General features: G+C 44.7%; 1 protein-coding gene across 1 annotated transcript in view; it reads right to left on the reverse strand.

Annotated features, from left to right (window-relative positions):
- LOC138671450 (tyrosinase-like) overlaps nucleotides 1-20,770 on the reverse strand; it is a 222,375-nt gene that overhangs the window by 157,733 nt on the left and 43,872 nt on the right. Inside the window, exon 2 of the mRNA XM_069759629.1 lies at nucleotides 17,978-18,777. Coding sequence (XP_069615730.1) covers nucleotides 17,978-18,760 — 783 coding nt within the window. The 5' untranslated portion in view covers nucleotides 18,761-18,777. The remainder of the gene's footprint in view (nucleotides 1-17,977; nucleotides 18,778-20,770) is intronic.

The following is a 20,770-nucleotide window of genomic DNA, read 5'->3' on the forward strand; positions in this document are numbered from 1 at the left end:
ATACAGAGCGTGTGACTACAGAGAGCAGCTGTGGATATATAGTATATACAGAGTGTGACTACAGAGTGGAGCTGTGGTTATATAGTATATACAGAGTGTGACTACAGAGGAGCTGTGGATATATAGTATATACAGATTGTGACTACAGAGAGGAGCTGTGGATATATAGTATATACAGAGTGTGACTACAGAGAGGAGCTGTGGATATATAGTATATACAGAGTGTGTGACTACAGAGAGTGTTATCTGTGGTGTTACATAGGACTGCAGGTGACATCTACTACATTATCTGTACTCAGAGAGATATCACTGTGTTATCTGTGGTGTTACATAGGACTGCGGGTGACATCTACTACATTATCTCTACTCAGAGAGATATCACTGTGTTATCTGTGGTGTTACATAGGACTGCAGGTGACATCTACTACATTATCTGTACTCAGAGAGTTATCACTGTGTTATCTGTGGTGTTACATAGGACTGCAGGTGACATCTACTACATTATCTGTACTCAGAGAGTTATCACTGTGTTATCTGTGGTGTTACATAGGACTGCAGCTGACATTCTGGGTGGAACCGTTGGCCACGCTTTGCACAGTGAATGTGGTGGTAATGTGGTGTCTGCTGTTGTCTTTCCATGGTTTTAGGTTTAATTGTCCAGAATAAAGCTGTAGAGTTGGTTGTCATCTCTGGCCAAGGTGCCATGATATTCTGCGCTGGCGGACACTTGGTATTGGACCATTCAGCTGGCCCCAGTCGGTGCTGGTGAGATCCCATGCGGCACACTCGGCCCGTCAGCTGACGGCACACTCATTATTAGTCCTGTGATCACAGCAGCCTCTGCACTGATTCATACTGTGTGTATACTGTATTTATACTGTAATAACAGAGGAGGTGAGGAGGGAGATCCAATGATATCTGTGATAGAAGTAATGCTGGGTGTATGTGTGTACTATCAGGGGAGGTGAGGAAGTCCTGTGATCACAGCAGCCTCTGCACTGATTCATACTGTGTGTATACTGTATTTATACTGTAATAACAGAGGAGGTGAGGAGGGAGATCCAATGATATCTGTGATATAAGTAATGCCGGGTGTATGTGTGTACTATCAGGGGAGGTGAGGAAGTCCTGTGATCACAGCAGCCTCTGCACTGATTCATACTGTGTGTATACTGTATTTATACTGTAATAACAGAGGAGGTGAGGAGGGAGATCCAATGATATCTGTGATATAAGTAATGCTGGTGTATGTGTGTACTATCAGGGGAGGTGAGGAAGTCCTGTGATCACAGCAGCCTCTGCACTGATTCATACTGTGTGTATACTGTATTTATACTGTAATAACAGAGGAGGTGAGGAGGGAGATCCAATGATATCTGTGATATAAGTAATGCTGGTGTATGTGTGTACTATCAGGGGAGGTGAGGAAGTCCTGTGATCACAGCAGCCTCTGCACTGATCCATACTGTGTGTATACTGTATTTATACTGTAATACAGAGGAGGTGAGGAGGGAGATCCAATGATATCTGTGATATAAGTAATGCCGGGTGTAAGTGTGTACTATCAGGGGAGGTCAGGAAGTCCTGTGATCACAGCAGCCTCTGCACTGATTCATACTGTGTGTATACTGTATTTATACTGTAATAACAGAGGAGGTGAGGAGGGAGATCCAATGATATCTGTGATAGAAGTAATGCTGGGTGTATGTGTGTACTATCAGGGGAGGTGAGGAAGTCCTGTGATCACAGCAGCCTCTGCACTGATTCATACTGTGTGTATACTGTATTTATACTGTAATAACAGAGGAGGTGAGGAGGGAGACCCAATGATATCTGTGATATAAGTAATGCCGGGTGTATGTGTGTACTATCAGGGGAGGTGAGGAAGTCCTGTTATCACAGCAGCCTCTGCACTGATTCATACTGTGTGTATACTGTATTTATACTGTAATAACAGAGGAGGTGAGGAGGGAGATCCAATGATATCTGTGATATAAGTAATGCCGGGTGTATGTGTGTACTATCAGGGGAGGTCAGGAAGTCCTGTGATCACAGCAGCCTCTGCACTGATTCATACTGTGTGTATACTGTATTTATACTGTAATAACAGAGGAGGTGAGGAGGGAGATCCAATGATATCTGTGATAGAAGTAATGCTGGGTGTATGTGTGTACTATCAGGGGAGGTGAGGAAGTCCTGTGATCACAGCAGCCTCTGCACTGATTCATACTGTGTGTATACTGTATTTATACTGTAATAACAGAGGAGGTGAGGAGGGAGATCCAATGATATCTGTGATATAAGTAATGCCGGGTGTATGTGTGTACTATCAGGGGAGGTGGGGAAGTCCTGTGATCACAGCAGCCTCTGCACTGATTCATACTGTGTGTATACTGTATTTATACTGTAATACAGAGGAGGTGAGGAGGGAGATCCAATGATATCTGTGATATAAGTAATGCCGGTGTCTGTGTGTACTATCAGGGGAGGTGAGGAAGTCCTGTGATCACAGCAGCCTCTGCACTGATTCATACTGTGTGTATACTGTATTTATACTGTAATAACAGAGGAGGTGAGGAGGGAGATCCAATGATATCTGTGATATAAGTAATGCCGGGTGTATGTGTGTACTATCAGGGGAGGTGAGGAAGTCCTGTGATCACAGCAGCCTCTGCACTGATTCATACTGTGTGTATACTGTATTTATACTGTAATAACAGAGGAGGTGAGGAGGGAGATCCAATGATATCTGTGATATAAGTAATGCCGGGTGTATGTGTGTACTATCAGGGGAGGTGGGGAAGTCCTGTGATCACAGCAGCCTCTGCACTGATTCATACTGTGTGTATACTGTATTTATACTGTAATACAGAGGAGGTGAGGGGGGAGATCCAATGATATCTGTGATATAAGTAATGTCGGGTGTAAGTGTGTACTATCAGGGGAGGTGAGGAGGTCCTGTGATCACAGCAGCCTCTGCACTGATTCATACTGTGTGTATACTGTATTTATACTGTAATAACAGAGGAGGTGAGGAGGGAGATCCAATGATATCTGTGATATAAGTAATGCTGGGTGTATGTGTGTACTATCAGGGGAGGTGAGGAGGTCCTGTGATCACAGCAGCCTCTGCACTGATTCATACTGTGTGTATACTGTATTTATACTGTAATAACAGAGGAGGTGAGGAGGGAGATCCAATGATATCTGTGATAGAAGTAATGCTGGGTGTATGTGTGTACTATCAGGGGAGGTGAGGAGGTCCTGTGATCACAGCAGCCTCTGCACTGATTCATACTGTGTGTATACTGTATTTATACTGTAATAACAGAGGAGTTGAGGAGGGAGATCCAATGATATCTGTGATATAAGTAATGCTGGGTGTATGTGTGTACTATCAAGGGAGGTGGGGAAGTCCTGTGATCACAGCAGCCTCTGCACTGATTCATACTGTGTGTATACTGTATTTATACTGTAATAACAGAGGAGGTGAGGAGGGAGATCCAATGATATCTGTGATACAAGTAATGCCGGGTGTACGTGTGTACTATCAGGGGAGGTGAGGAAGTCCTGTGATCACAGCAGCCTCTGCACTGATTTATACTGTGTGTATACTGTATTTATACTGTAATAACAGAGGAGGTGAGGAGGGAGATCCAATGATATCTGTGATAGAAGTAATGCTGGGTGTATGTGTGTACTATCAGGGGAGGTGAGGAAGTCCTGTGATCACAGCAGCCTCTGCACTGATTCATACTGTGTGTATACTGTATTTATACTGTAATAACAGAGGAGGTGAGGAGGGAGATCCAATGATATCTGTGATAGAAGTAATGCTGGGTGTATGTGTGTACTATCAGGGGAGGTGAGGAAGTCCTGTGATCACAGCAGCCTCTGCACTGATTCATACTGTGTGTATACTGTATTTATACTGTAATAACAGAGGAGGTGAGGAGGGAGATCCAATGATAACTGTGATATAAGTAATGCCGGGTGTATGTGTGTACTATCAGGGGAGGTGAGGAAGTCCTGTGATCACAGCAGCCTCTGCACTGATTCATACTGTGTGTATACTGTATTTATACTGTAATAACAGAGGAGGTGAGGAGGGAGATCCAATGATATCTGTGATATAAGTAATGCCGGGTGTACGTGTGTACTATCAGGGGAGGTGAGGAAGTCCTGTGATCACAGCAGCCTCTGCACTGATTCATACTGTGTGTATACTGTATTTATACTGTAATAACAGAGGAGGTGAGGAGGGAGATCCAATGATATCTGTGATATAAGTAATGCCGGGTGTAAGTGTGTACTATCAGGGGGAGGTGAGGAAGTCCTGTGATCACAGCAGCCTCTGCACTGATTCATACTGTGTGTATACTGTATTTGTAATAGCAGAGGAGGTGAGGAGGGAGATCCAATGATATCTGTGATATAAGTAATGCTGGGTGTATGTGTGTACTTTCAGGGGAGGTGAGGAAGTCCTGTGATCACAGCAGCCTCTGCACTGATTCATACTGTGTGTATACTGTATTTATACTGTAATAACAGAGGAGGTGAGGAGGGAGATCCAATGATATCTGTGATATAAGTAATGCCGGGTATATGTGTGTACTATCAGGGGAGGTGAGGAAGTCCTGTGGTCACAGCAGCCTCTGCACTGATTCATACTGTGTGTATACTGTATTTATACTGTAATAACAGAGGAGGTGAGGAAGGAGATCCAATGATATCTGTGATATAAGTAATGCCGGGTGTATGTGTGTACTATCAGGGGAGGTGAGGAAGTCCTGTGATCACAGCAGCCTCTGCACTGATTCATACTGTGTGTATACTGTATTTATACTGTAATAACAGAGGAGGTGAGGAGGGAGATCCAATGATATCTGTGATATAAGTAATGCCGGGTGTATGTGTGTACTATCAGGGGAGGTGAGGAGGTCCTGTGATCACAGCAGCCTCTGCACTGATTCATACTGTGTGTATACTGTATTTATACTGTAATAACAGAGGAGGTGAGGAGGGAGATCCAATGATATCTGTGATATAAGTAATGCCGGGTGTATGTGTGTACTATCAGGGGGAGGTGAGGAAGTCCTGTGATCACAGCAGCCTCTGCACTGATTCATACTGTGTGTATACTGTATTTATACTGTAATAACAGAGGAGGTGAGGAGGGAGATCCAATGATATCTGTGATATAAGTAATGCTGGGTATATGTGTGTACTATCAGGGGAGGTGGGGAAGTCCTGTGATCACAGCAGCCTCTGCACTGATTCATACTGTGTGTATACTGTATTTATACTGTAATAACAGAGGAGGTGAGGGGGGAGATCCAATGATATCTGTGATATAAGTAATGCTGGGTGTATGTGTGTACTATCAGGGGAGGTGGGGAAGTCCTGTGATCACAGCAGCCTCTGCACTGATTCATACTGTGTGTATACTGTATTTACACTGTAATAACAGAGGAGGTGGGGAGGGAGATCCAATGATATCTGTGATATAAGTAATGCCGGGTGTATGTGTGTACTATCAGGGGAGGTGAGGAAGTCCTGTGATCACAGCAGCCTCTGCACTGATTCATACTGTGTGTATACTGTATTTATACTGTAATAACAGAGGAGGTGAGGAGGGAGATCCAATGATATCTGTGATAGAAGTAATGCCGGGTGTATGTGTGTACTATCAGGGGAGGTGAGGAGGTCCTGTGATCACAGCAGCCTCTGCACTGATTCATACTGTGTGTATACTGTATTTATACTGTAATAACAGAGGAGGTGAGGAGGGAGATCCAATGATATCTGTGATATAAGTAATGCCGGGTGTATGTGTGTATTATCAGGGGAGGTGAGGAAGTCCTGTGATCACAGCAGCCTCTGCACTGATTCATACTGTGTGTATACTGTATTTATACTGTAATAACAGAGGAGGTGAGGAGGGAGATCCAATGATATCTGTGATAGAAGTAATGCCGGGTGTATGTGTGTACTATCAGGGGAGGTGAGGAGGTCCTGTGATCACAGCAGCCTCTGCACTGATTCATACTGTGTGTATACTGTATTTATACTGTAATAACAGAGGAGGTGAGGAGGGAGATCCAATGATATCTGTGATAGAAGTAATGCGGGGTGTATGTGTGTACTATCAGGGGAGGTGAGGAAGTCCTGTGATCACAGCAGCCTCTGCACTGATTCATACTGTGTGTATACTGTATTTGTAATAGCAGAGGAGGTGAGGAGGGAGATCCAATGATATCTGTGATATAAGTAATGCTGGGTGTATGTGTGTACTTTCAGGGGAGGTGAGGAAGTCCTGTGATCACAGCAGCCTCTGCACTGATTCATACTGTGTGTATACTGTATTTATACTGTAATAACAGAGGAGGTGAGGAGGGAGATCCAATGATATCTGTGATATAAGTAATGCCGGGTATATGTGTGTACTATCAGGGGAGGTGAGGAAGTCCTGTGGTCACAGCAGCCTCTGCACTGATTCATACTGTGTGTATACTGTATTTATACTGTAATAACAGAGGAGGTGAGGAAGGAGATCCAATGATATCTGTGATATAAGTAATGCCGGGTGTATGTGTGTACTATCAGGGGAGGTGAGGAAGTCCTGTGATCACAGCAGCCTCTGCACTGATTCATACTGTGTGTATACTGTATTTATACTGTAATAACAGAGGAGGTGAGGAGGGAGATCCAATGATATCTGTGATATAAGTAATGCCGGGTGTAAGTGTGTACTATCAGGGGGAGGTGAGGAAGTCCTGTGATCACAGCAGCCTCTGCACTGATTCATACTGTGTGTATACTGTATTTATACTGTAATAACAGAGGAGGTGAGGAGGGAGATCCAATGATATCTGTGATATAAGTAATGCTGGGTATATGTGTGTACTATCAGGGGAGGTGAGGAAGTCCTGTGATCACAGCAGCCTCTGCACTGATTCATACTGTGTGTATACTGTATTTATACTGTAATAACAGAGGAGGTGAGGGGGGAGATCCAATGATATCTGTGATATAAGTAATGCTGGGTGTATGTGTGTACTATCAGGGGAGGTGGGGAAGTCCTGTGATCACAGCAGCCTCTGCACTGATTCATACTGTGTGTATACTGTATTTATACTGTAATAACAGAGGAGGTGAGGAGGGAGATCCAATGATATCTGTGATATAAGTAATGCCGGGTATATGTGTGTACTATCAGGGGAGGTGGGGAAGTCCTGTGATCACAGCAGCCTCTGCACTGATTCATACTGTGTGTATACTGTATTTATACTGTAATAACAGAGGAGGTGGGGAGGGAGATCCAATGATATCTGTGATATAAGTAATGCCGGGTGTATGTGTGTACTATCAGGGGGAGGTGAGGAAGTCCTGTGATCACAGCAGCCTCTGCACTGATTCATACTGTGTGTATACTGTATTTATACTGTAATAACAGAGGAGGTGAGGAGGGAGATCCAATGATATCTGTGATATAAGTAATGCTGGGTGTATGTGTGTACTATCAGGGGAGGTGAGGAAGTCCTGTGATCACAGCGGCCTCTGCACTGATTCATACTGTGTGTATACTGTATTTATACTGTAATAACAGAGGAGGTGAGGAGGGAGATCCAATGATACCTGTGATATAAGTAATGCCGGGTATATGTGTGTACTTTCAGGGGAGGTGGGGAAGTCCTGTGATCACAGCAGCCTCTGCACTGATTAATACTGTGTGTATACTGTATTTATACTGTAATAACAGAGGAGGTGAGGAGGGAGAACCAATGATATCTATGATATAAGTACTGCTGGGTGTATGTGTGTACTATCAGGTGAGGTGAGGAAGTCCTGTGATCACAGCAGCCTCTGCACTGATTCATACTGTGTGTATACTGTATTTATACTGTAATAACAGAGGAGGTGAGGACGGAGATCCAATGATATCTGTGATATAAGTAATGCCGGGTGTATGTGTGTACTATCAGGGGAGGTGAGGAAGTCCTGTGATCACAGCAGCCTCCGCACTGATTCATACTGTCTGTGTACTGTATTTATACTGTAATAACAGAGGAGGTGAGGAGGGAGACCCAATGATATCTGTGATACAAGTAATGCCGGGTGTATGTGTGTACTATCAGGGGGAGGTGAGGAAGTCCTGTGATCACAGCAGCCTCTGCACTGATTCATACTGTGTGTATACTGTATTTATACTGTAATAACAGAGGAGGTGAGGAGGGAGATCCAATGATATCTGTGATAGAAGTAATGCCGGGTGTATGTGTGTACTATCAGGGGAGGTGAGGAAGTCCTGTGATCACAGCAGCCTCTGCACTGATTCATACTGTGTGTATACTGTATTTATACTGTAATAACAGAGGAGGTGAGGAGGGAGATCCAATGATATCTGTGATAGAAGTAATGCCGGGTGTATGTGTGTACTATCAGGGGAGGTGAGGAAGTCCTGTGATCACAGCAGCCTCTGCACTGATTCATACTGTGTGTATACTGTATATATACTGTAATACAGAGGAGGTGAGGAGGGATATCCAATGATATCTGTGATATAAGTAATGCTGGGTGTATGTGTGTACTATCAGGGGAGGTGGGGACGTCCTGTGATCACAGCAGCCTCTGCACTGATTCATACTGTGTGTATACTGTATTTATACTGTAATAACAGAGGAGGTGAGGAGGGAGATCCAATGATATCTGTGATATAAGTAATGCGGGGTGTATGTGTGTACTATCAGTGGAGGTGAGGAAGTCCTGTGATCACAGCAGCCTCTGCACTGATTCATACTGTGTGTATACTGTATTTATACTGTAATAACAGAGGAGGTGAGGAGGGAGATCCAATGATATCTGTGATATAAGTAATGCCGGGTGTATGTGTGTACTATCAGTGGAGGTGAGGAAGTCCTGTGATCACAGCAGCCTCTGCACTGATTCATACTGTGTGTATACTGTATTTATACTGTAATAACAGAGGAGGTGAGGAGGGAGATCCAATGATATCTGTGATATAAGTAATGATGGGTGTATGTGTGTACTATCAGGGGAGGTGAGGAAGTCCTGTGATCACAGCAGCCTCTGCACTGATTCATACTGTGTGTATACTGTATTTGTAATAACAGAGGAGGTGAGGAGGGAGATCCAATGATATCTGTGATAGAAGTAATGCCGGGTGTATGTGTGTACTATCAGGGGAGGTGAGGAAGTCCTGTGATCACAGCAGCCTCTGCACTGATTCACACTGTGTGTATACTGTATTTATACTGTAATAACAGAGGAGGTGAGGAGGGAGATCCAATGATATCTGTGATAGAAGTAATGCCGGGTGTATGTGTGTACTATCAGGGGAGGTGAGGAGGTCCTGTGATCACAGCAGCCTCTGTACTGATTCATACTGTGGGTATACTGTATTTATACTGTAATAACAGAGGAGGTGAGGAGGGAGATCCAATGATATCTGTGATAGAAGTAATGCCGGGTGTATGTGTGTACTATCAGGGGAGGTGAGGAAGTCCTGTGATCACAGCTGCCTCTGCACTGATTCATACTGTGTGTATACTGTATATATACTGTAATACAGAGGAGGTGAGGAGGGAGATCCAATGATATCTGTGATATAAGTAATGCTGGGTGTATGTGTGTACTATCAGGGGAGGTGGGGACGTCCTGTGATCACAGCAGCCTCTGCACTGATTCATACTGTGTGTATACTGTATTTATACTGTAATAACAGAGGAGGTGAGGAGGGAGATCCAATGATATCTGTGATATAAGTAATGCCGGGTGTATGTGTGTACTATCAGGGGAGGTGAGGAAGTCCTGTGATCACAGCAGCCTCTGCACTGATTCATACTGTGTGTATACTGTATTTATACTGTAATAACAGAGGAGGTGAGGAGGGAGATCCAATGATATCTATGATATAAGTAATGCCGGGTAGATGTGTGTACTATCAGGGGAGGTGAGGAAGTCCTGTGATCACAGCAGCCTCTGCACTGATTCATACTGTGTGTATACTGTATTTATACTGTAATAACAGAGGAGGTGAGGAGGGAGATCCAATGATATCTGTGATATAAGTAATGCCGGGTAGATGTGTGTACTATCAGGGGAGGTGAGGAAGTCCTGTGATCACAGCAGCCTTTGCACTGATTCATACTGTGTGTATACTGTAATAACAGAAGAGGTGAGGAGGGAGATCCAATGATATCTATGATATAAGTAATGCTGGGTGTATGTGTGTACTATCAGGGGAGGTGAGGAAGTCCTGTGATCACAGCAACCTCTGCACTGATTCATACTGTGTGTATACTGTATATATACTGTAATAACAGAGGAGGTGAGGAGGGAGATCCAATGATATCTGTGATATAAGTAATGCCGGGTGTATGTGTGTACTATCAGGGGAGGTGGGGAAGTCCTGTGATCACAGCAGCCTCTGCACTGATTCATACTGTGTGTATACTGTATTTATACTGTAATAACAGAGGAGGTGAGGAGGGAGATCCAATGATATCTGTGATATAAGTAATGCCGGGTAGATGTGTGTACTATCAGGGGAGGTGGGGAAGTCCTGTGATCACAGCAGCCTCTGCACTGATTCATACTGTGTGTATACTGTATTTATACTGTAATAACAGAGGAGGTGAGGAGGGAGATCCAATGATATCTGTGATATAAGTAATGCTGGTGTATGTGTGTACTATCAGGGGAGGTGAGGAAGTCCTGTGATCACAGCAGCCTCTGCACTGATTCATACTGTGTGTATACTGTATTTATACTGTAATAACAGAGGAGGTGAGGAGGGAGATCCAATGATATCTGTGATATAAGTAATGCTGGTGTATGTGTGTACTATCAGGGGAGGTGGGGAAGTCCTGTGATCACAGCATCCTCTGCACTGATTCATACTGTGTGTATACTGTATTTATACTGTAATAACAGAGGAGGTGAGGAGGGAGATCCAATGATATCTGTGATATAAGTAATGCTGGGGGTATGTGTGTACTATCAGGGGAGGTGAGGAAGTCCTGTGATCACAGCAGCCTCTGCACTGATTCATACTGTGTGTATACTGTATTTATACTGTAATAACAGAGGAGGTGAGGAGGGAGATCCAATGATATCTGTGATATAAGTAATGCCGGGTAGATGTGTGTACTATCAGGGGAGGTGAGGAAGTCCTGTGATCACAGCAGCCTCTGCACTGATTCATACTGTGTGTATACTGTATTTATACTGTAATAACAGAGGAGGTGAGGAGGGAGACCCAATGATATCTGTGATATAAGTAATGCCGGGTGTAAGTGTGTACTATCAGGGGAGGTGAGGAAGTCCTGTGATCACAGCAGCCTCTGCACTGATTCATACTGTGTGTATACTGTATTTATACTGTAATAACAGAGGAGGTGAGGAGGGAGATCCAATGATATCTGTGATATAAGTAATGCCGGGTGTAAGTGTGTACTATCAGGGGAGGTGAGGAAGTTCTGTGATCACAGCAGCCTCTGCACTGATTCATACTGTGTGTATACTGTATTTATACTGTAATAACAGAGGAGGTGAGGAGGGAGATCCATTGATATCTGTGATATAAGTAATGCTGGTGTATGTGTGTACTATCAGGGGAGGTGGGGAAGTCCTGTGATCACAGCATCCTCTGCACTGATTCATACTGTGTGTATACTGTATTTATACTGTAATAACAGAAGAGGTGAGGAGGGAGATCCAATGATATCTATGATATAAGTAATGCTGGGTGTATGTGTGTACTATCAGGGGAGGTGGGGAAGTCCTGTCACAGCAGCCTCTGCACTGATTCATACTGTGTGTATACTGTATTTATACTGTAATAACAGAGGAGGTGAGGAGGGAGATCCAATGATATCTGTGATATAAGTAATGCTGGTGTATGTGTGTACTATCAGGGGAGGTGGGGAAGTCCTGTGATCACAGCAGCCTCTGCACTGATTCATACTGTGTGTATACTGTATTTATACTGTAATAACAGAGGAGGTGAGGAGGGAGATCCAATGATATCTGTGATATAAGTAATGCCGGTGTATGTGTGTACTATCAGGGGAGGTGAGGAAGTACTGTGATCACAGCAGCCTCTGCACTGATTCATACTGTGTGTATACTGTATTTATACTGTAATAACAGAGGAGGTGAGGAGGGAGATCCAATGATATCTGTGATATAAGTAATGCTGGTGTATGTGTGTACTATCAGGGGAGGTGGGGAAGTCCTGTGATCACAGCAGCCTCTGCACTGATTCATACTGTGTGTATACTGTATTTATACTGTAATAACAGAGGAGGTGGGGAGGGAGATCCAATGATATCTGTGATATAAGTAATGCCGGGTGTATGTGTGTACTATCAGGGGAGGTGGGGAAGTCCTGTGATCACAGCAGCCTCTGCACTGATTCATACTGTGTGTATACTGTATTTATACTGTAATAACAGAGGAGGTGAGGAGGGAGATCCAATGATATCTGTGATATAAGTAATGCTGGTGTATGTGTGTACTATCAGGGGAGGTGAGGAAGTCCTGTGATCACAGCAGCCTCTGCACTGATTCATACTGTGTGTATACTGTATTTATACTGTAATAACAGAGGAGGTGGGGAGGGAGATCCAATGATATCTGTGATATAAGTAATGCCGGGTGTATGTGTGTACTATCAGGGGAGGTGGGGAAGTCCTGTGATCACAGCAGCCTCTGCACTGATTCATACTGTGTGTATACTGTATTTATACTGTAATAACAGAGGAGGTGAGGAGGGAGATCCAATGATATCTGTGATATAAGTAATGCCGGGTATATGTGTGTACTATCAGGGGAGGTGAGGAAGTCCTGTGATCACAGCAGCCTCTGCACTGATTCATACTGTGTGTATACTGTATTTATACTGTAATAACAGAGGAGGTGGGGAGGGAGATCCAATGATATCTGTGATATAAGTAATGCCGGGTGTATGTGTGTACTATCAGGGGAGGTGAGGAAGTCCTGTAATCACAGCAGCCTCTGCACTGATTCATACTGTGTGCATACTGTATTTGTAATAACAGAGGAGGTGAGGAGGGAGATCCAATGATATCTGTGATATAAGTAATGCCGGGTGTATGTGTGTACTATCAGGGGAGGTGAGGAAGTCCTGTGATCACAGCAGCCTCGGCACTGATTCATACTGTGTGTATACTGTATTTGTAATAACAGAGGAGGTGAGGAGGGAGATCCAATGATATCTGTGATATAAGTAATGCCGGGTGTATGTGTGTACTATCAGGGGAGGTGAGGAGGTCCTGTGATCACAGCAGCCTCTGCACTGATTCATACTGTGCGTATACTGTATTTATACTGTAATAACAGAGGAGGTGAGGAGGGAGATCCAATGATATCTGTGATATAAGTAATGCCGGGTGTATGTGTGTACTATCAGGGGAGGTGAGGAAGTCCTGTGATCACAGCAGCCTCTGCACTGATTCATACTGTGCGTATACTGTATTTATACTGTAATAACAGAGGAGGTGAGGAGGGAGATCCAATGATATCTGTGATATAAGTAATGCCAGGTGTATGTGTGTACTATCAGGGGAGGTGAGGAAGTCCTGTGATCACAGCAGCCTCGGCACTGATTCATACTGTGTGTATACTGTATTTATACTGTAATAACAGAGGAGGTGAGGAGGGAGATCAAATGATATCTGTGATATAAGTAATGCCAGGTGTATGTGTGTACTATCAGGGGAGGTGAGGAAGTCCTGTGATCACAGCAGCCTCGGCACTGATTCATACTGTGTGTATACTGTATTTGTAATAACAGAGGAGGTGAGGAGGGAGATCCAATGATATCTGTGATATAAGTAATGCCGGGTGTATGTGTGTACTATCAGGGGAGGTGAGGAGGTCCTGTGATCACAGCAGCCTCTGCACTGATTCATACTGTGCGTATACTGTATTTATACTGTAATAACAGAGGAGGTGAGGAGGGAGATCCAATGATATCTGTGATATAAGTAATGCCGGGTGTATGTGTGTACTATCAGGGGAGGTGAGGAAGTCCTGTGATCACAGCAGCCTCTGCACTGATTCATACTGTGTGTATACTGTATTTATACTGTAATAACAGAGGAGGTGAGGAGGGAGACCCAATGATATCTGTGATATAAGTAATGCTGGGTGTATGTGTGTACTATCAGGGGAGGTGAGGAAGTCCTGTGATCACAGCAGCCTCTGCACTGATTCATACTGTGTGTATACTGTATTTATACTGTAATAACAGAGGAGGTGAGGAGGGAGATCCAATGTTATCTGTGATATAAGTAATGCCGGGTGTATCTGTGTACTATCAGAGGAGGTGGGGAAGTCCTGTGATCACAGCAGTCTCTGCACTGATTCATACTGTGTGTATACTGTATTTATACTGTAATAACAGAGGAGGTGAGGAGGGAGATGCAATGATATCTGTGATATAAGTAATGCTGGGTGTATGTGTGTACTATTAGGGGAGGTGAGGAAGTCCTGTGATCACAGCAGCCTCTGCACTGATTCATACTGTGTGTATACTGTATTTGTAATAACAGAGGAGGTGAGGAGGGAGATCCAATGATATCTGTGATATAAGTAATGCGGGTGTATGTGTGTACTATCAGGGGAGGTGAGGAAGTCCTGTGATCACAGCAGCCTCTGCACTGATTCATACTGTGTGTATACTGTATTTATACTGTAATAACAGAGGAGGTGAGGAGGGAGATCCAATGATATCTGTGATATAAGTAATGCCGGTGTATGTGTGTACTATCAGGGGAGGTGAGGAAGTCCTGTGATCACAGCAGCCTCTGCACTGATTCACACTGTGTGTATACTGTATTTATACTGTAATAACAGAGGAGGTGAGGAGGGAGATCCAATGATATCTGTGATAGAAGTAACGCTGGGTATATGTGTGTACTATCAGGGGAGGTGAGGAAGTCCTGTGATCACAGCAGCCTCTGCACTGATTCATACTGTGTGTATACTGTATTTATACTGTAATAACAGAGGAGGTGAGGAGGGAGATCCAATGATATCTGTGATATAAGTAATGCCGGTGTATGTGTGTACTATCAGGGGAGGTGGGGAAGTCCTGTGATCACAGCAGTCTCTGCACTGATTCATACTGTGTGTATACTGTATTTATACTGTAATAACAGAGCAGGTGAGGAGGGAGATGCAATGATATCTGTGATATAAGTAATGCTGGGTGTATGTGTGTACTATCAGGGGAGGTGGGGAAGTCCTGTGATCACAGCAGCCTCTGCACTGATTCATACTGTGTGTATACTGTATTTATACTGTAATAACAGAGGAGGTGAGGAGGGAGATCCAATGATATCTGTGATATAAGTAATGCCGGGTATATGTGTGTACTATCAGGGGAGGTGAGGAAGTCCTGTGATCACAGCAGCCTCTGCACTGATTCATACTGTGTGCATACTGTATTTATACTGCAATAACAGAGGAGGTGAGGAGGGAGATCCAATGATATCTGTGATATAAGTAATGCTGGGTGTATGTGTGTACTATCAGGGGAGGTGAGGAAGTCCTGTGATCACAGCAGCCTCTGCACTGATTCATACTGTCTGTATACTGTATTTATCCTGTAATACCAGAGGAGGTGAGGAGGGAGATCCAATGATATCTGTGATATAAGTAATGCTGGTGTATGTGTGTACTATCAGGGGAGGTGGGGAAGTCCTGTGATCACAGCAGCCTCTGCACTGATTCATACTGTGTGTATACTGTATTTATACTGTAATAACAGAGGAGGTGAGGAGGGAGATCCAATGATATCTGTGATATAAGTAATGCCGGGTATATCTGTGTACTATCAGGGGAGGTGAGGAAGTCCTGTGATCACAGCAGCCTCTGCACTGATTCATACTGTGTGTATACTGTATTTATACTGTAATAACAGAGGAGGTGAGGAGGGAGATCCAATGATATCTGTGATATAAGTAATGCCGGGTGTATGTGTGTACTATCAGGGGAGGTGAGGAAGTCCTGTAATCACAGCAGCCTCTGCACTGATTCATACTGTGTGTATACTGTATTTATACTGTAATAACAGAGGAGGTGAGGAGGGAGAACCAATGATATCTGTGATATAAGTAATGCTGGGTGTATGTGTGTACTATCAGGGGAGGTGGGGAAGTCCTGTGATCACAGCAGCCTCTGCACTGATTCATACTGTGTGTATACTGTATTTATACTGTAATAACAGTGGTGAGAGGGGAGATCCAATGATATCTGTGATATAAGTAATGCCGGGTGTATGTGTGTACTATCAGGGGAGGTGAGGAAGTCCTGTGATCACAGCAGCCTCTGCACTGATTCATACTGTGTGTATACTGTATTTATACTGTAATAACAGAGGAGGTGAGGAGGGAGATCCAATGATATCTGTGATATAAGTAATGCCGGGTGTATGTGTGTACTATCAGGGGAGGTGAGGAAGTCCTGTGATCACAGCAGCCTCTGCACTGATTCATACTGTGTGTATACTGTATTTGTAATAACAGAGGAGGTGAGGAGGGAGATCCAATGATATCTGTGATATCAGTAATGCCGGGTATTTGTGTGTACTATCAGGGGAGGTGAGGAAGTCCTGTGATCACAGCAGCCTCTGCACTGATTCATACTGTGTGTATACTGTATTTGTAATAACAGAGGAGGTGAGGAGGGAGATCCAATGATATCTGTGATATAAGTAATGCCGGGTGTATGTGTGTACTATCAGGGGAGGTGGGGAAGTCCTGTGATCACAGCAGCCTCTGTGTTATGATCCGGTGACCTTGGAGCAGCATGAAAACTTTCACTGGAGTAGGTGGTAACTATACTGGCCGCAAATCCTGATCTTAACACCGCAACTAGAAGTAGCCGTGGGGTGTACCTAGCAAAACCTAGACACCTCGTCACAGCCGGAGGACTAAATACCCCTATAGATGGAAATAGGAATACTATCTTGCCTCAGAGCAGAACCCCAAAGGATAGGCAGCCTCCCACAAATATTGGCTGTGAGTAGGAGAGGAAAGACACACCCAGGCAGAAAAACAGGATTTAGCACAAGAGGCCACTCTAGCTAAAATAGGAAAGGATAGGACAGAGTTCTGTGCGGTCAGTATTAAACCCCTTCCAAAAATATCCACAGCAGATTATACAAAAAATTCCTCCATCTAACTAAAGACGTGGAACGTATATCTGCAACTCCAGAGACTCCTACACTCAGAGCAGGAATACAATAAAAAAACAAGCACACAGCATGTGTGCCATAGAAAAAGAAACAGACACTTATCTTTGCTGAAATGGCAGCTAAGCAGGAGAAGCCAGACAGAGATCCAACACTTCCCAAGAAACATAGACAACTGGCAAGGACTAATGAGTCCTGCAAACCTAAATACCCCAGTCAGAATTGCAATTAGCAGATACACCTGTCCAGGACTGCAGCCCAGGGACAACTGCATTACCACCCACAACCACCGGAGGGAGCCCAAAAGCAGAATTCACAACATCTCTGTACTGATTCATACTGTGTGTATACTGTATTTGTAATAGGAGGGAGATCCAATGATATCTGTGATATAAGTAATGCTGGGTATATGTGTGTACTATCAGGGGGAGGTGGGGAGGTCCTGTGATCACAGCAGCCTCTGTGTCTATCTATCTGTAGTCTATGACAGGTCTGTGCTGCCTCTGCTCTAGTGCTAGATCTTCTGTAGAGATATGTATCCTGCCCTCTTTTTCCAGTTCTTCCCTGCATTTCTTTCTTCTATCCACCTAATTGTGTCCATGTGACTGTTGACGCTGACACCGCGTCCAAGGATGGAGGATGTTGTGGGAACCTGGAGCTGTGTGCTCGGGGTCCTGCAGGGATTGATCCGCTTCTAGCCGGACCTGACAATGTCTCTCCAATGGTACTCACCCTCCAGTTGTAGAAGACAGACGTTTTATTGATGCGCCCGTGGGCATCATTCCCTCCGAGGAAGTCATCATTACAGATGGAGCACTCGGGCTCGGAGCGCCAGTCATAATACAACAGAGTGAAGTTGGGATCCTTGGTGCATCTCTGCAGCGCCCTCTCCAGGTAGAACATGTATGCCCGATGGAAGGTGAGGAAGGCGGTGCTGCCGTGGCCGAAGTTCAGGATGTTGTTCTCTCTGGTGTTGTTAATGAACTGCCTGGTGATGTAATTATGGATGTAACACCACACGTCGTAGTAGGAGGCAGATTGGAATTCGTAAGCTGTGGAGCGGAAGCGATCCCCCGACACCAGGATCACGTAGTCGGGATCTATCTTGGTCTTGCATTGGTGGAGCTGGGCGAAGTACTGGTGTCGCTCCTTCTCCGACAACTGCCGGATATCTCTTCTCACCACGGTGTTCAGGTTTTCGCAGTTGTCACCATAGCGGTTAAAGTCGCATTGGCCGCAGTTCTCACCAATAAAGTTGCCTTTGCATTGACAGGTGTAGTTGTAATAATGCAACGGAAAAAGATCTCTGTCGTCGATATGTATATCGGGATTAGGTATGGTTCTGCTGCTCCGCACCGGCATACAGTTGCCCCTGTTCAGAGCAGCTCCACACTTCGATCCTTTATACAGAGGACAGCACACCACGGGAAAGCTGGAGACATTCTCCACACACTCTCTGTAGAACATGGCGGAAGTAGATGAGATGCCCAGAAGGACCATAGCGAGGAGCAACATCTCTGGATCTTCAAAGTCTGGAGAAAGAGACCAAAACATGGGACGAGTGAGAGAAGCCATGTGGGTATGGAAGGTGGGACGGTACGTACAGTGTGTATGGATGGTGGGACAGTACGCACCGTACGCGTGTGGATGGTGGGACAGTATGTGTATGGATGGTGGGACGGTAGGACAGTATGTGTGTGGATTGTGGGACAGTACGTACATTATGTGTATGGATGGTGGGACAGTACGCACCGTACGTGTGTGAATGGTGGGACGGTACGTACAGTATGTGTATGGATGGTGGGACAGTATGTGTATGGATGGTGGGACGGTAGGACAGTATGTGTGTGGATTGTGGGACAGTACGTACATTATGTGTATGGATGGTGGGACAGTACGCACCGTACGTGTGTGAATGGTGGGACAGTACGTACAGTATGTGTATGGATGGTGGGACAGTATACTCATGTCACGATAATGGCTAAAATGCCATACTATATTGTGAGTTTAGAAGGACATGGCTTTTTACACGCACAATACAGCTGCGACCCCCCCCCCCTTTTCTCCCCCCTCTGCCTTCCTCCACCCAAAGACAAAGCCTAGAACAGTGACACTAGGTATCTCGAAACTAGTGTGTGAGCAGGGTGTGGCTTTAAAATGCAGGTGACCAATCCTGTAAAGCCACCCGTTGTCCCTCCCCTCTCACTCAGGAATGCCATTGTCTGAGACTTTGGAAAAATGTAAATAACTATCAGATCAGTGCATATCATTAAAGGGACTCTGTCGCATGAATTTGGAGGGAACAATCTTCAGCCATAGGGGTGGTTTTTTTGGGTGTTTGATTCACCCTTTCCTTACCCGCTGGCTGCATGCTGGCCGCAATCTTGCCTTGCGCAGGCGTGTACTATGGAGGTCAGAGAATGAACTTCAATCCAATATTGCAGCCAGCAAGCAGCCGGCGGGTAAGGAAAGGGTGAATCAAACACGCGAAAACCCCGCCCCTATGGCTGAAGATTGTTCCCTCCAAATTCAGGTGACAGAGTCCCTTTAATTAGCCCTTTAGTGATGTCACAAGCTCAGAAGTATAAGTCACTGTACTCTTAGCCCTGCCTTCTGTCTTGGCCTGGCAAGCGATCTAACTCCAGCTTGGCAAAGCTGTTCCATTCACCTGGATGTATTTATCCTCCTAAGCCACAGGCCAGCCAAGATGGTACCATGACATAACCTGTAAGTGTGCTCTTTTCAACCTTCAACCTTAATCCTATTTTATTTTGTAATCTGTAATATATATACGAATTGTCTCCTTTCTAATATCTTTTTATACTTTGTAAACACTGCCTAATTGCCTAATTTTTCATGGAGTAAAATATTTAATTGCTAGCTTGTCCCTTCTGCTCTATAAATGAACTGTGTCCTCTGAAGTGAATTGGCTACTGATTTGGGTTGGCTTTAGACCCGTTAATCGGAGCTGGTGGCAGCATACTTTGTGTGATTGGGAATCTTTGCAGCGACGGCGGCGTTGATGATTATTGTTCCCGCCTGTGTGTGGGAGTAGTTATATTGCCCTCACTGCAGTATGCCCAATAGCCAGTACATAGCAGGCAGCCCTTCTGGCGACTAATTACCCTAGGTGCAGTACTTAGTCTGACCTGAGAGTAAGGGGGGCGCCAGAGAGCTGCAAGTTCCAAATTGGAACTGGGACATGGGATATAGATAAATCCCCTTCAGAAGGAACCAGGGGCAACCAAACAACCCTATTTCGTGACAAATTGGTGTGAGTAGTGGGGACGATAAAGATATCCTCCTCGGGATCCCTGACACATACGCTGGGATCCATGACAAATATGGTTGGCAGCACGGGGGTAACCATGACAACACAGTATGTGTATGGATGGTGGGTCGGTACACACAGTATGTGTATGGATGGTGGGACAGTATGTGTATAGATGATGGGACGGTACATACAGTACGTATATGCATGGATTGTGGGACAGTATGTGTATGGATGGTGGGACGTTACGTACA

Source organism: Ranitomeya imitator, chromosome 3 (assembly GCF_032444005.1).
Source record: "Ranitomeya imitator isolate aRanImi1 chromosome 3, aRanImi1.pri, whole genome shotgun sequence".
NCBI classification, from domain to species: Eukaryota; Metazoa; Chordata; class Amphibia; order Anura; family Dendrobatidae; genus Ranitomeya; species Ranitomeya imitator.